The sequence below is a fragment of the Arvicola amphibius genome, chromosome X (assembly GCF_903992535.2).
Source record: "Arvicola amphibius chromosome X, mArvAmp1.2, whole genome shotgun sequence".
NCBI classification, from domain to species: Eukaryota; Metazoa; Chordata; class Mammalia; order Rodentia; family Cricetidae; genus Arvicola; species Arvicola amphibius.
Window position 1 is genome coordinate 16,710,150 of NC_052065.1, and position 16,309 is coordinate 16,726,458.

The 16,309-nt window shown below is 47.4% G+C and overlaps 1 protein-coding gene across 1 annotated transcript in view; it reads right to left on the minus strand.

The window, feature by feature from the left end:
* Positions 1 to 2,618: 2,618 nt before the first annotated feature.
* Cacna1f (calcium voltage-gated channel subunit alpha1 F) overlaps positions 2,619 to 16,309 on the minus strand; it is a 28,669-nt gene continuing 14,978 nt past the window's right edge. The window contains exons 25-48 of the mRNA XM_038315975.1: positions 15,935 to 16,042; positions 15,804 to 15,856; positions 13,989 to 14,135; positions 12,661 to 12,862; positions 12,408 to 12,566; positions 11,384 to 11,494; positions 11,062 to 11,145; positions 10,310 to 10,330; positions 9,864 to 9,992; positions 9,526 to 9,591; positions 9,178 to 9,269; positions 8,465 to 8,624; positions 8,123 to 8,250; positions 7,769 to 7,865; positions 7,481 to 7,583; positions 7,125 to 7,226; positions 6,879 to 7,009; positions 6,571 to 6,708; positions 6,139 to 6,308; positions 5,387 to 5,494; positions 5,155 to 5,282; positions 4,957 to 5,069; positions 3,080 to 3,277; positions 2,619 to 2,849 (exon numbers count right to left, since the gene is read on the minus strand). Of these exons, the coding sequence (XP_038171903.1) occupies positions 2,619 to 2,849; positions 3,080 to 3,277; positions 4,957 to 5,069; positions 5,155 to 5,282; positions 5,387 to 5,494; positions 6,139 to 6,308; positions 6,571 to 6,708; positions 6,879 to 7,009; positions 7,125 to 7,226; positions 7,481 to 7,583; positions 7,769 to 7,865; positions 8,123 to 8,250; positions 8,465 to 8,624; positions 9,178 to 9,269; positions 9,526 to 9,591; positions 9,864 to 9,992; positions 10,310 to 10,330; positions 11,062 to 11,145; positions 11,384 to 11,494; positions 12,408 to 12,566; positions 12,661 to 12,862; positions 13,989 to 14,135; positions 15,804 to 15,856; positions 15,935 to 16,042 (2,979 nt within the window). The remainder of the gene's footprint in view (positions 2,850 to 3,079; positions 3,278 to 4,956; positions 5,070 to 5,154; positions 5,283 to 5,386; positions 5,495 to 6,138; positions 6,309 to 6,570; positions 6,709 to 6,878; positions 7,010 to 7,124; positions 7,227 to 7,480; positions 7,584 to 7,768; positions 7,866 to 8,122; positions 8,251 to 8,464; positions 8,625 to 9,177; positions 9,270 to 9,525; positions 9,592 to 9,863; positions 9,993 to 10,309; positions 10,331 to 11,061; positions 11,146 to 11,383; positions 11,495 to 12,407; positions 12,567 to 12,660; positions 12,863 to 13,988; positions 14,136 to 15,803; positions 15,857 to 15,934; positions 16,043 to 16,309) is intronic.

A 16,309-nucleotide genomic window follows, 5' to 3' on the forward strand; every position in this document is an offset into this window, starting at 1 on the left:
TTTATTTATTTATTTTTGAGGTAGGATTTCACATAGCCCAGGTTGGCCTAGAACTTCATGGGTAGCCGAGGATGACGTTAATTCTTCCTTTCTTTCTTTCTTTCTTTCTTTCTTTCTTTCTTTCTTTCTTTCTTTCTTTCTTTCTTTTTTCAAGACGGGGTTTCTCTGTAGCTTTGGAGCCTGTCCTGCAACTAGCTCTTGTAGACCAGACTGGCCTCGAACTCACAGAGATCTGCCTGCCTCTGCCTTCCGAGTGCTGGGATTAAAGGCGTGCGCCACTGCCGCCCTTATTCTCTTTCTTCTACTTCCCAGATGCTGGAATTATAGGCATGTACTATTATGCTAACTCTGACTTTTTTGTTTGTTTGTTTGTTTGTTTTGTTTTTTATTCTTATTTTTTTTTTCTAGACAAGGTTTCTCTGTATAACAATCCTGGCTGTCAATCTATAGATCAGACTGGCCTTGAACTCAGAGATTCTCCTGCCTGTACCTCACAAGTGCTGGGATTAAAGGCATGTGCCACCATAGCTAGGCTAGCTATGGCTTTTACACTTTTTTTACATTGAATTATTTACTGTGTGTATGTGTGTATGCACAAGGGGAGGTCATCAGATACCTTGTGAGAGTCAGTTCTTGGGTCCTGAGGATCCAACTCAGGTCTCTAGGCTTGGTGCCAATCACTTTTACCTGCTGAGCCATCTCCCTAGCCTGCATATTTATTTTGTTTTATTTTACTTTTTTGAGACAGTGTCTCTCTGTATAGCCCCGGCCGTTCTGGAACTCACTGTGTAGACCAGGCTGGCCTTGAACTCACAAAGATCTGCCTGCCTCCTCCTCCTGAATGCTAGGAATAAGGCTTGCACCACCATGCCTGGCCCCTATATTTATTTTTAAAAGCACAAGTATGTAATAGATACTTCCCAGTTGTTTGAGTTTTGGCTCTCAGTTGCTTGAATCTCATTTCTAATATTTACTCCTGTTTGACCTTAGACATGTAAAATGTTTTAAAATATTATATGTAGGCTTTTCATACATATTAAAAAAGATAATCAACTATAATGCATTTAGTCCAGGGATCAAGACATGGTTCATTTTACTTCCTTTACAGTCCTGGAATTCACTGACTTCTCACCAAGCCCCTTGTTAGCTTTCCTGGCTAGGGGAACCATCACTTCTGCCAATGTTAGCATCTCTACTCTTTTCCCTCCAACCTGTTCGCAGCATACCACCAGAGCATCTATTTCAAATGCATAGTTAACTATGTCACTACCTTACGCAACTCTTTCCTATGGTTGCTTTTCGATATAAAAACCAGACGTCTTAGAACCTGGCATTCAAGACTTCTTGATTTTTTTTTTCTTTTTGGTTTTTTGAGACAGGGTTTCTCTGTAGCTTTGGAGCCTGTCCTGGAACTAGTTCTGTAGACCAGGCTGGCCTCAAACTCACAGAGATCCACCTGCCTCTGCCTCCCGAGTGCTGGGATTAAAGACGTGCGCCACCTGTGCCACCACTGCCCAGAATAACTTGCTTTTTTTTTTTATCATACACCAACCCAATTACTTTAAACCTTTGTTTCAATGCCAGTATAGTTGTGTGTTTAGAGACCCAGTCTTTGATTGCGCTCCCCCCAAATTTCCTGGCTTGGTTGATCCAAAAGATACAAATAAGAACCCCCCTGCTTCAAGAGTGGGGAGGGATCCATTTTAGGGCAGAGTCGCATCTGACCTCATTTCACTATACTAGGTGCAATTCTTTTGGAGTGGAGCCGACTCCCACTTTAGATAAACCTTGTCATCTGTCTAAGCCACCTTAGTTTGCCCCGAGGGAAACCAGCAAGGCACCTGGCACACACCAAATGCCTGATAAGCTTTCCCTGAATGAATGAGACCCCCCAAAGGCAGAGCCAGAAGCAGAAAGAGGAGCTCAGGCATCTGTGTGGGAGGACAGTTATTCTCAGCTGTTTCAGGAAGATCAAGGGGGCTTGGAATCGGTTCCCTGGAGCTAGAAGCACCACTGTTTGCTGTCACCTACAATTTCTACCAATGGATTTAGGCTTTTGTTCTTTTTCTCAGGCAGAAGATGGGAAATGGGAGACACTTACGATACCAATTTAATATTCCCAAAATTCTTGATGAGGACATTTCTGCTTAAGTTACCAGGTTAACTGTAACCTCTAGGCCTTCTCCCTGTCAAGATTCTTGTACAGACTGTCCTTCTTCAGGTTGACCTGACTGATGACCCCCCTTGGAACACCTCTGCCCTTTCCTACTATCCGGATACCCAGTGTCTCCTCTCTTCCCTCCCCCTATCTGCCCAGTGCCCTCCTTCTCTCCCACCTCCACTCTGTATCCAGCTTTTTTTGGCTGCTGTCTCTTTCTCCTCCTCCTCCCTCCTTCCCTGACGCTGAATAATCAGGCCTAGCTGTCCTGGTTTCTGGAAATACTCATGTGTGGGCAGTGGCTCAGGGATGCAGGAAGAGGGATGGGTGGAAACTGCTGGGCTGCCCCAGACTGCTAGCGCAAAGACACCAAAATCCAGCAGTGTGCGCTCAATGCTTGCCTCCTTCCGGGCGAAGGAAGGGCAGGGGGTTTATTGAGCAGTGGATGAGGGGTAAGACTTTAGAGGGCATGAACGCAGGCCATCTCATCTCCCAGGTCTTCCTCATCAAAGCGGGAAAGAATAGACTCTTCATCACTATAAAGGGAGGCGGTTCTCTGTGCCAGCAGGTCACTGGCAGCGCTGTCCATCTCATCCAATGTCAGGTGACATGCGTCTGCAATCTCTTGCTTGGCCAGGGCCACAAATCGTGGGTCTTGGGCAAAGAGACCTAGGCCTTCAGAGATGAGCACCTGGGGCGGGGATTAAGTGGGAATAGTGTTGACCAATGGCACAATGAACAGAGTGGTCACTGTGAAGCCACGTGCTAATGGTTCAGGGGAACAGGGTCAAGTACAGTGTACTGAGAAGAGGGGTTTCAACATGCTTGACATAGAATCTGGCCACTCCTTGTTGCCTTTTCCCAGCTCTCACCTCTGGCCCTTCTACTCCAACCCCTTCCGCCATAACCATCAGGACTCACAGCCTCCACTAGACTGTCAGCACTGCCTCTCTTGTGGTGGCTGGGATCTGAATGTGCTCCGGGCACTTGCAGACAGGTGAAGGTACGCAGTGGCCCACTGAGTTTGTTGAGGTACCCCTCACCCACTGTGGTGTCCTCCACCAGCAACAGGGGGGCATATAGCAGCCGTCCCTTTTGAGGAGGGGCTGCCCAGGAACCCTGGATCAGAACAAAGACCAGAGGGGGAAAGGATTGGTGAGTATGAGAGTCTAGTTCCATCCCTTTTCTCTAATATACACAACTGCAGTTACACTGAATGGATGTGATTCAGAGGAGAAATAAATGACCTCTTTATTTGTGGGGATCAAACTGAGTCATAAACATGCTAAGCAAATGCTTCACTACTGAGCTCCATCCCCAGCTCCAGACTTGAGTTTATGTCATAATACAGAAGGCCTTTGTTTGTGTGCATTATGTGTGATCTATCTATCTATCTATCTATCTATCTATCTATCTATCTATCTATCTATCTATCTATCTATCTATCTATCTGAGACTCTGTTATCAAGGTGGTGTGGGAGGTCCTTTTGTCTACGTGTTGATTTTATTGATTAATGAATAAAGAACTGGCTTGGCCTATAGCATGGGAAGAGGAACACTGAGTCAGAGAGAAGCGATGAAGCCGCCAGAGACAGATGCTGGGAACTTTAGCGGGAAAGCCACAGCCACGTGGAGATGCACAGATTACTAGAAATGGGATAAATTAAGATGTAAGAGTTATCCAATAAGAAGCTAGAGCTAATGGGCAAGCAGTGATTTAAATAATACAGTTTCTGTGTGATTATTTCAGTTCTGGGCAGCTGGGATGAACAAGCAGCCTCCCTTCAACATCAAGGCCTGTAATTTACTATTTAGCTCAGGTTGATCTCAAATTTGTAGCAATTCTCTTGTACCAGCCTCCCAAGAGCTGGGATTATAGGCATGAACCACCCCATCTAGCTATTCTGGTTCTTTTGAAACACAGTCTCATGTGACCCAGGCTAGCCTCAGTTCTATATATAGCCGAGGAGAACTTCCAATTCCTGATCCTCCTGTGCCTACCTCCGAAGTGATAGAATTGTAGGTATGTGTCATCATATCCAACTCAGAAACCTGGATTTAAATGTCAGTTGTGTGTGTGTGTGTGTGTGTGTGTGTGTATGTGTTGGGGGGTGTTAACCCTAACTCCAAGGGGAACAGAGACAGGAGGATCACTGGAGATTGCTGGCTTCCAGCCTAGCCAAGAAAATGTGAGCCCCTGGTTCAGTGAAAGAGCCTACTTCAACGTAATAGGTGGAGTCAAATAGAGGAGGACACTGACACCCTCTTGTGAATTCTGCACACCCCCATGGCTGAGTGTATCCACATGCTCACATGCACAGAGACACAAGAAGACATGCATACACATACAAAAATTAATAAACGAATAAGCAAGTACTACGTCTTTTTAAAATGTCAGGTTTGGCCGGGCGGTGGTGGCGCAGGCCTTTAATCCCAGCACTCGGGAGGCAGAGGCAGGCGGATCTCTGTGAGTTCGAGGCCAGCCTGGTCTACAAGAGCTAGTTCCAGGACAGGCTCCAAAAAAAGCCACAGAGAAACTCTGTCTCGAAAAACCAAAAAAAAAAAAAAAAATGTCAGGTTTGCTGCTTACTAGCTATGTGACCACAGGAGGATAAACTTTGAGCCTCAGTTTCCTCATTTATAAACTGGGGATCATAAACCCATTTCCTAAGTACAGTGGGGATTATGTGTGGTCCTTTAAGTGTCCTGTTCCTCAGAAGTCCCTGAAATGTAGTATGTTTGTGATGTTTGGCCTAAGAGGTTATCTCCCTGAAGGCCACAGTGTCCCTTCTCCTCACCTGAGCCCTGCCTGGTCCTGAGGTCCGTCCACGATGGTAGGTGCCTGGGATGGGTAAATCTTCACAATTGCCCTGCTGTTGCAGACACTGGATGGTGAAGGAGGGCTTCCGACCTGGTGGGCAAAGAACCATTGCAATTCCTCCCTTGCTCCATTCTGCTAGCCCTTCGGGTTCCATAGGGTCCATTTGTCTGCTTACCTGCAGGTGTTGGGGGCAGCAGACGCCGACGTGGTATGTGGTGCCCATTTACATGTCTCTGGGGCTGGTGAGGTGGCAAACGGACTGGGTTCAGGGGAGTCTCTGCCTGCTCATCCAGGTAGGGGGTCCTGTGGGGAAGGCAGAGCTAGCAGTGAACTCGTCTGGGACTCAGAGTCGGGGTATCAACACTCCTGCCCTCCCCGGCATGACCCATGTGGTGTGGCCAGGGTACCAGTCAGAGACTTCCTGTTCCTCATTCTGATTGTCCTCCTCTTGAACTCCCTTGAGCTGAGAACTTCCTTCCTCTGGGATGGGGAACATGAAAACCCCAGAACTTCTCCTGGGGAAGTGATGCATATTAATTAGACCAAGTCCCAACACCCCCTTCACCATATGTGACCCAAGGCTCCCTGTTCCTCTTATCCCATGCACGTCCCTTTCTCTGTGCAAACACTAGGATTTATAGTTAATCTTAAACAGGGTCTTACTATGTAATCCTGGCTGATCTGGAGCTCACTCTGTAGACCAGGCTGGCCTTGAACTCACAGAGAGCTGTTTCTACCTGCCTACTGAGTGCTGGGATTAAAGGCGTGCGCCATGACACTTGATTTGCATTAATCATTTGCACCACATTTCTCGTCTTTTCTTGCTATTCTCTTTCCCACATTCTCACGGTGTCTTGCTAGTCTCTTTTCACCCTCTATTGTCATTTGAGCCCTTCATTTATCTTTGTCTTTTTTTAAACAGCGTTTCAAACTCACTATATAGCCAAGGATGGCCTTGAACTCTGGCTCCCCCGCCTTCACCTCCCAAGTGCTAAGATTACTGCTGTGGCCCACCACATTTGACTCTCACTTGAGCCCTCGAAACACATCTGTCCTTCCCGAATTTCTTCTTGAAGGCCTCTAGCCTTGTCCCATCTCATCTAACACCGTGTCTAGTCTTTCTTCATTCTCACAACCTTCCCCAGAAGCTTGACCATACCTGTGGGGCTGGGATCCAGCCTGGAACACACTTGGCTGCTTGGAGTTGGCAACCACTCCATCATCATCACTAGGCCCAGGTGAGAGAGAGTCTGGGAGTTTCTCCCTCACAGGTAGAGACCCTGAAAGCCTGGAGCTCCATCGAGATTGGGCCTGGGAGTCTGTGGAGTCCTGAAGGGGAAATTACTTGACTGAGTGCTTTATCAATACAATGCCTAAGTTACTTGATCAGTGTTGCCCTCACTGGGCCATGGGGACCATCACTCCCTAGGGGCTGAATCTGGCTCTTGTTTTCCAACAGTTAGTGATCGGTATTGAATAGTTTTCCATTGTAGAGGAGACTTCTCCCCAGACACAGTACTGAATTCACTTAGGAGTCTGAGGAAGCATTTTACAGTCAAGAGTTTTGAGGGAAGTAGAAACTTGTCCTCACTTTGTATGTTTCTGGGTTGCTCTCAGCTTCCTCCTTCTCAGCCTCCTGACCCACTGCCTCTTCTTCCTCCTCCTCAGTGTCATAGGTGAGGGCCTGTCGCATCTCAGGACCCAAGTCCTGAAGGCTTCTTAGACCAGCCTGTAGGGATGGATGGAAAAAGAAGGAACTTTGGTAACTCATGGTCTAAATTGCCCCTCTGTGAGCTTGCTTCCCATGCAGAAGTGTGTGTGTCAGGGCTCTGAGGTTCCCTTGACCCTCAGTTTCTTCCTCTGTGACATGGGTTTCACCCCAGGCCCTGTCTTTAAGACCTGAAGGACGGAAGATGTGCTCTCTGGGGCCTCTGTTCCTAGGAGCCCCTTTTCTTTCCTTCTCCGGAATTTTCGGAAATAATCTTGGATCAGAAATGTGGCATAAAATTTGCCCACGGTGACTTCCTCCTCTGGGACAAGAAAAGAGGGCAGTTACACAGGGTTCCACTGCTACTGCCTCCCCAGTTCCTACCTACCAGCAATAGTAGGGGCAGGCCATTAAGGAATTGGCGGTGGGCAGCTTACCATCTGGAGGGGGGATGACCTCATCCAACAATTTCTGCTTTATCCGCTTCCAGATCTTTTTGATGACCATCCGAAGCTCCTGGTTGGCTTGATCCAGGTTCCCTGCAATGCAGGAGAGTGTGAAGTAGGGGAAGTGGAAGTGCTGGAGTTGCTCCTCATTGCTGGTGAAGGGGGAGGGGCTTTGCTTTGAAGCTTCACATTACTGCTCTCAGATAGGGTGTGGAAGCAGGCTGGCGAAGCCAAAGTCATCCGTTTTGAGATCCCAAGTTAGGAGACACATATCTGTCATTCTTTGCATTTGCTCCTTGAATCCTCCCCAGGGACCCTTTCACTCCTGCTCCTCCTCTCCGCCACACCTTCTGTCTTGATCTTCAGGGATGTCCGCACCAGGGCGAATAGTGTAGCGTTGAATGTCACTGTTCCATCTGAGTTGAGGGGCACATTCATTGCCACAAGTCTCTGTAAACACCAGAGACATAGAACCCACTCTGGGAAAATGCTAGGCACACTTTAAGTGCCCAGGGTAGAAACCTTTGTGGATGCAGCCGTATACCCATCCCTACCAAAGGCAAGTCCCTTTCCCTTCCCATAAAGTATAGCCCCTTCTTGGAGATCAACAGGTGAGGGGGGGCAGGTGCACAGACCTTGCAGGCCACTCGGTGTGGGCACAACTTTCCAAATCCCAGTGGGGGCTGGATGCGTCTCAGCAGGGCGACGACATCCAGGTGCTTGATGCGGCCCCTGGGGCAGTCAGAGAGGTGCCACTGGATCTCCTTTAGGCTTTTCTTATGCCCTGCCCCAAGCAAATCATTACCTCCCAAACCAACACCTCAAGGCTTTCCAGGGAAGAACACAGATGGAGAGGACAGAGGGTGGGGCAGTGGAAACTTCTTTATTGCTGGGTAATGGAATGTGTGGATCTGAAGTTCTAGGACTAGGGGGCTATGGAGGGCAACACATTATCCCTAGGATTCTAGGTACTAAGGTAGAGGCTATACTTGGCTCCAGGGTCATATTCAGACCAGATCCTCTTGAATTCATCAAGGTGATGGGGGCCCAAGATAGACCAATCTCTGGTTAGGTAGTCAAAGTTGTCCATGATCACAGCCACAAAGAGATTTATAATCTATGGGATAAGGAGCAAGCAGAGTTAAATAAAGGGCCAGAGCTGGGTTTTAGGAGGTGGGTAAGAGCTGGGATGATCTTTTATGGTCATTGGGTCATAAGTTGCTTGGTTGATCTTATTGTTGGGGCAGCCCTCTCAAGATCTGGACGTCTCTGAACCACTCAAGGCCAGCCCCCGTGGCAATGATGGTGGCAGCAGGGAAACGTTTCCTTACCAGGAAGGCACAGAGCATGAAGAAGCTGATAAAATAGGCAATGGCAAAATTGCTACCACAGGTAAATTCCTCGCCTGGGCCAAAGTCAGACTCAGGGTCGCATCGATTTCCAGGAAGGCTGGCGAGCATTATCTCTTGCCATGCCTCACCAGTGGCACACCTGGGGATGGTCAAACGGGGTGGCATTCTGGAGAGGCTCTGAAGTCATGTTCAGTACAGTTGTGGGGGGTCTAGGGGAGTGAGGGGATAGCTTCTTCTCACCAGGGGCTATATTTTACATTTATTTACTGTGTGTGTGTGTGTGTGTGTGTGTATGAAAACAACTGTGGGAATCTTTTCTTTCATTTCATCATGTGGCTCCTGGGGATGGAATTCAGGCTGCCAGGCTTGGCAGCGAATGTCTTTACTTGCTGAACCATCTACCAGCTTCCATTTGAACACTTTAACAACTAGAATGACCATGGTAATGGCAGTTATAGAATGTCTTTTACAGATGAGGGTACCATGGACTAAAAAGGAGGCACATCTGACAGCCTGAAAACTGGAATATTTTGAAAGACTCCTCAGATCGCAGTCAGAAATGGCCTCGGCTTACGTGGAACTCAGGCCGCTCTGAGATTTCCCTAGTTTAGGCATCTTGGGGCCCAGAGAGGGTATGTAGATACACTAGGTATTCTGGGGAGCAAGGTAGCAGGGACGTGGGAGTGTATCACCTGAACAGAAGAAGCACAGCCTGTGGAAAGGTCTGGAAATTGTTGTTTCGATTTATCTGTGTGCCATCCTGAAGCGCCACCTTGCCAAACATCTATAGACATACAAAGGCCGCGTGCCAGGAGTGAACCCATGCTACCACGTGTTCCCATCCACCTCATATCTCCTAATACCTAAGGGATCTTCATAATCTTAAAAGCTCTTACTAATGAGCTCATTCCACACATGCAGACTTACCCAGGGTCATCTAGTTTATCTTTCTGCTCCTCCATCCCCACACTAGGGCTATTCCTACCAAGTATCTGGGACAGAAGGGTTCCGGAGGGATCTTCTCGAGGGTCTCTACTTACCTGCATGCCAATGACTGCATAGATGAAGAATATCATTGCTATGAGAAGAGCCACATAGGGCAAGGCCTGGGAGAAAGGGAAGGGGACAGGTATTTCAGATGCAGTCAGAGAACTATAAATCCCAGAATGCACTCCTCTCTACCAGGCTGGGCCTGCTGGGGATGTAGTCTAGCCTCACACTTTCCTGGATTTCATGTGCTTCCCAAATGTAGGCACACTATTACACAGAGTAGGGTAAAGTCAGCAAACTAGAGGCATGTTAATGATTAAGAGCCCAGAGAAAAAAAGTTGGAAATGCCATGACAGACTGGGAACTGTAGTTCTGAGTAGCTACTTACCTGGAAAGACTTGATGAACGTCCAGAGCAGTGTGCGGATCCCCTCACCCTTACTGAGAAGCTTGACCAGCCTCATGACCCGGAAGAGGCGGAAGAATGTGATGGATATTCGGGAGCTGTCCTCTGAACTCTGGAGTTAGGGGTGCAGTGGCAGTGATCAGTTTGCGTCAGGTCTAGCAACTTCTTTCCCTCATGCCTTGGCCCTCCCAGTTCCCAAATTTCTCAGAACCCAGGCCCAAGAGTGGTCAGGAAGCATTTTTTGTTTATTTGTTTGTTTGTTTTCAAGACAGTGTTTCTTGGTGTAGCTCTGTCCTGGACCAGGCTGGCCTTGAACTCAGAGATCTGCCTGAGTGTGTGCCACCATGCCCAGCTGTCAGGGAGTGTGTCAGGGAGTGGGCTGGGAGGGAAGGTTGAAAAAAATTATTCCTGTTAGGTGTGAGAAGCTACCTCGCCAAGATGGCCTCCATTCTGATGGGACATGTGGCCAAAACAGAGGTGATAAAGGAGATGATGTAATTATATGCCCAAATGGATAAGGGCATAACATGGTGAACACTCAGGGAATGGTGGGAAAGGTTATATGGCAGTAGATCAAGGTGGTTGTAGACAGAATTTTAATGGGGTGGAAGTAAAAGAATCAGGTAAAGGAGAGGTGCAGCAAAGACATTGAAAGAAACAGGGGCCAAAGTTTCATGGAAATGAGAATAAATGGATGAACATTGGAGAAGCCAGTGATGCAGAAATGCAATTGGCAGCATTGTCAGTCAAGGTTATTATCACATGGTACCAATTGGATGAAAATGATGGAGCCAATGATGCAATCAGTTGTGGTAACAGAGCCAGGAAAGAGCCAGTGTAGGAGATGACGGAGTTGGTGGAGCAGATGGAGTCAACGAAGTAGTCAGAGAGATGATGGAGCCATTGGAGTGGGATGGAGACAATGAAAGACATAACAGAAATAATAAGGGAGGCATTCTAGGAGGCAGCAAAGCCACTGGGTAGACTGCAAAACAGAATACGGGGCTGGTTAGAGGGAGGAGTACTTTGCTAGAGCCCAGCAAGGACTCAAAAAAGACAGACCTAGCGTGAGGAATGCTCAGTCTCCAGGACTGGGGAAGATCTGAGTGGGAGCTGTCTACCCGAGTGAAGGAAGGTTCTAGGGAGAGGGTAGAAGGGTTAGCACAAAGCCCAGTTCTCACATTGACTTCTGTGACGGCAATGTCCACTACGCTGCCCACTACAATAAGAGCATCGAATGTATTCCAGGCATCGGCAAAATAATGCTGTAGATGGGAGGAAAGCATTGTACTGTGTTCTTTTAACCAGCGGACCAGGGTAGGGGGCCAGTAGAGGATAAGCGATATTGAGGGGGCAGGGCCTAGTTTAGACCACAAATGGTCTGTACATGGGTTCCTCTCATTCCTTAGTCTTACGACTACTTGGTTGTTACCCCCTCCCAGGACTGTGGAATGCCTTTCCTCCCAAAGGAGTTTATTCATAGGGTGTGGGTCTAGGGTGTACCTTGGGTTTGAAGGCGATGATTTTGAGCACCATCTCAATGGTGAAGAGGCCAGTGAAAACCATGTTGAGGATGTCCATGGCATAGTTAAAGGGAGCAGTCTGCTCATAGTGCTATGGGGGAAACCAGATGGGGACAGAGCCTAAGACAGAGACACCCTATACGCAGACACATAGTCCCTGACCTGAGCTCAGACATCTGGGGACATGGAAACACTGTGTCTAACACTGTGTTTGCATTGCTTGTCTGTCCTTATGGACCCTGCAAAGCCTGGTTCTTGATTCCCAGAGTGCCATGGTTGACAGCTTCTGTGAAAAAAATTATTTCATTAAAATATGCAAGAATTACTGCTTGGTTCAACTTTCTCTCTTTTTTCCTACTTTGAGGCTGGAATAGTTGTTTTGTGACCATAAAGCAACAACCAACTTACATCAGACTGAATGGCACAGCAGGAAGTTGGACAGAACCAGGGTCACTGATCAGCAGAGAAGACAGCCTACCTCAGTGTTCCTCGATGTTTGCAGTAAATAAGCTGACTGCACTGACTCTAGTGTGCACAGCCGGTTTCATCTTAGAATCTGAGTCTGGAATGTATTTTATAATCTGTGACATCTTGCAATGGTCATGGACCATTAGGTTCACATTCCAGCGTCTTTAAAAGCAGAATGTGGTTTTTGGCCTTAGATTTGAAGAAAGGTTACAAATGTAACTTTGTTTGTTTGTTTTGTTTTGTTTTTTGAAACAGTGTTTTTCTGTAGCTTTGGAGCCTGTCCTGGAACTAGCTCTTGTAGCCTCAAACTCACAGTGATCTGCCTGCCTCTGCTTCCCGAGTGCTGGGTTTAAAGGTGTGTGCTACCACCGCCCAGCTTACAAATGTATCTTAATTTCAGGTTCAGTAAGTGAGGCGGGAGTGTGGGAGGGGAATGTTACTTGCAGCCTAATGCATTCCTAATAGTTCTCAAGGGATTGTGTGAAAAGAACAAATGTCTGGCAATGATCAAGATGGGGGTGGGGGCTCAGACAGACCTGCATGGCTAGGGCAACTGTGTTGAGCAGGATGAGCAGAAACATGAGGTACTCAAAGGCAGCAGAGTTCACAGCGGCCCACACACGGTACTGATGGGGATTCTTGGGGATGTATCGGCGGAGTGGCTGGGCTTTGAGGGCATATTCCACACACTGGCGCTGCATAATGGTATATGGGGCATGAGTGAGCAGAGGAGGTTCACAGGACAAGGAAAGACAGGTTGGTTGGCCACGGGTCAGGAGAGAGAGTCACCTGGTTCTTGTCCAGCTCACAGTTTTGGTATTCCTGCTCTCCCTGGGCACGAAACGTGATAATAACAAAGCCAACGAAGATGTTCATCATGAAGAAGGCAATGATGATGATGTAGACGATGAAGAATACTGAGATCTCCACATGGTAATTGTAGATAGGACCCTCATCTTCTGCGTGTGCATCTATGGCTTTGTATAGCAGCCTGTGGGAGATGGGGGGGAGGTAGCGATGAGGGCATGTGTAGGAGAATCCTAGCCCTGCTCAGACTTCTTCCCAGGCTACTTATCATACTCGCCTCCCAAATCTCCTGGTATTCCGACCCCACTAAATTTACAGCCTAATCATTTGTGACTTCTATACATCCACAAAGTAACCCCCTCAAGGCTTTTAAAGGGTCCTAAATATTTGTATTTTTTCCTTTTTTGGAGACAGGGTCTCACTATGTAGCTTTGGCTGTGCTGGAACTCAACTAGGTAGGCCAGGATCCCAAATCTTTTGTCCCAGACACTTCAAAGTCTCAGAGACTCCTATACAGTTCCTTAAAGAATACTATCCAGACCTTCAATGACATTTCAAATCCCCTGTGTTTTTACAAACCTCTCATCCCCATAATGGCCTCTGGAGCACCTCCTCCATGTGGTTCTCCAGAACTCTTCCACAGGCTTCTAAAGATCTTGGAACCCCATCCCACAGTCTTGAATGCTCTGCTCAATTTCCCCCAGAAATTTCTAGCCAATATACCCAAAGACTTTTGTACCTTTCTGTAAATTTCTGAATCCTATTTTCTTAGTGAACTCCTTCAGAATCCTTCCACATCTTACTTACCCCTAGTAACACTCACCCAGTCTTTTCTTTTCACCTGTTACCCCTGGAGACCTTTTCGCAATTTCTAGAGACCTTTTTCTGAAGTCCCAATAGTCCCCAGTGCAGTTCTGGGCAATCCCCACCCAGTGTTTCAACACACGAGCCTCTAGAAAGCTACCCGCAACTGGATGTGGTAGCACAAACCTGAATGCCAGCACTCAGGAGGATGAGGAAGGAGGACCACCAGTTTGAGGTCAAAGTGGGCTAAATGGTAAGACCCCGACTTAAGAAAATAAGGGATAGAGATGCAGCTTAATGTTACACTATTTTTCTAGTATGTACAAAACCTGGGTTCCATTCTCAAGCATAGAAGAGGAAAAAGGAAAGAAAGGAAACCCTATCCAGGCTTAAGAGACTCTCTGTACATTCTTAAGACACACTCCCACCCATTCCCAGTTGATCCCAGGCAATTATCTAGAATCATCTATCCCGTCCCCTGTGGTCCCCAAGGCCCTGCCCCTCACGCAGGCCAGCCTTCGAAAGTAGAGACAGTGAACAGGGCCATCATGGCTGAAAGGACGTTGTCAAAGTTGAAATCGCTGTTGACCCAGAGCCGCCCTCGGACCAAGGGCCGTGACACATCTCCATCAGGGTAGATGAGGAAGGAGCCCCTGTGGATGTTGTAGACAAACTAGGTGAGTGAGGAGGAGTGGGGACCATGGCAAAGGCTCTAGTGTCTTTATTATGGATGTAACAGGGCACAATGGTGTACCTAGATAGTTTGGGTTCACATCCTGCCCTTTGATTTCCTGGCTGGGTTATTGTAGACATTCAATCTCTGTCTATGCACTTTTTTTGGTTTTTCAAGACAGAGTTGCTTTGTGTAACAGTCTTAGCTGTCCTGAAACCAGCTGTTGTAGACCAGGCTGGCCTCGGACTCACCGAGCTCTGCCTGCCTCCACCTCTCAAGTGCTGGGATCAAAGGCATGCGCCACCACTGCCTGACTCGTCTATGCACTTTTTGTTTTCACGACCTATCTGAAAAATGAGGGTGCTAACAGAATCCATTTCCCATATCTTACCAAGATTAATAAATTAAATAAATTAAATAAATGACAGTTAATCATGGTGGTGCACATTTATCATCCCATTACTTGTGAGGCAGAGGCAGGAAGATTTTTTAGCAAGCTTGAGGCCAGCCTGGTCTACATGATTTCCAGGTCTGCCAGGGCTACATACTGAGATTATGTCTCACAATAAACAGATGAACAAATAAATAAAGTCAGGCATAGTGGCATATGCTTATAATCCCTGCAATTCAGGTGACGGAAGACAGGAAACTTGTGCATTTAAGGCTAGCTTGAGAACTTAAGGTTAGATTGAGATATATTGAGACCAAGGTTTAAAAACCCACCAAAACCATAAAAAATCAAAACCAAGAACAACCAAAAAACAAGCAAGGGCCAGCAATATGGCTCAGTGGGTAAAGGTACTTGCTGCCAACTTGATCTGAGTTCGATCCTCAGAGCCTGCATGATGGAAAGAAAGAACCAACTCCCTCAAGTTGAACTCTGATCCCCACATGCACAGTGGCAGGCATACTCACCATATGAATAAATACAAGAATGTAAAAAAAACCCCACCAACAAACAAGACTAATTTCTGGAACACAGTTGGTTTATCATCGCCACTGTCATGAGCATTTTGCCATCCAGGGGAAAGCAGTTCTTCAAATGGCCGAAGTTTCTTAGCACCAACTCTATGCCAGGGACGGTGCTGGCTTGCCATGCAGGTATTTACTGTATATGTCTACTCCATACCCCGCCTCTCTACTCCTCATAAGCCCTGTGAAACAGGAACTCTTTATCTCCTTTCGTCAGTTGAGCTAACTGGGACTCAGCAAAGTGAATAGATGCCCTTAAGCCTCGTGAAGTAGGTTTGAGCCAGGGATTCCTGGCTTCATGGATTTTGCTTGAAACCACCTCCCTCTACAAACATCTCTAGAGAGAAGCTAGAATTCAGAGGAGGGGCAGGAATTGCAAAGGCTTCTGGCGTGGGATGTAGGGAATGCTGAAGAGTATGGAAAAGGGTTCTGGGGGGCTTTGAGCGCTTGCTGTAATATGAAGGCCGCTAGAATTATTGGGAGAGTTTTGGGGGTATGTCTTAGGGCCTTTAGGGAATTTCAAGGGTCTTAGGGGTTTTTAGGAAACCAGACATGTCTAGAGTCCTTGGTAAGAGGCTGTGAGTGGCTCCAGGGACCTTAGAGACAGAGCGGTCTGTATTTCTCTATGCGATTTGGAAGGGGTTCTGGATTCCATAGAGGGTGGCATCTCACTCACTTGCATTCTTTCAGGGTGTGTTTGGCCTCATCAGTGCAGCTGTAGAATTTCCCCTGTATGGAGGACATCTGTCAGACAGGTTCACCTTTCACCCCCACCTTGACATGGGCCTCTCTCTGGATTTGTCCCACCTTGAAGAGCTGCACGCCAATGCAGGCGAACATGAACTGCAGGAGGGTGGTGACGATCATGATGTTTCCGATGGTCCGGATGGCCACGAATACGCACTGCACCACGTGCTGCAGACACCCACACATGTTAGCGGGCACCGCAGGCCATAGCATGCAGTGGGAGCTTGGGTGATGAATATCGTTTAAGGACTTGGGCCAGGGGTAGGTGGTTGCAAGTGAGGAACACTAGTATTGTGGGCTAGCATGTATGGCTATTAACAAAGAATAAGTGTTTTCTAGGTAAGGACAAGCAGTCACACGTCAAGGACATGAGTCAGAAAACGTGGCCACTGGTATAGTCACTTGGAAGGAACACGGAGCAGACCACATGGCCAG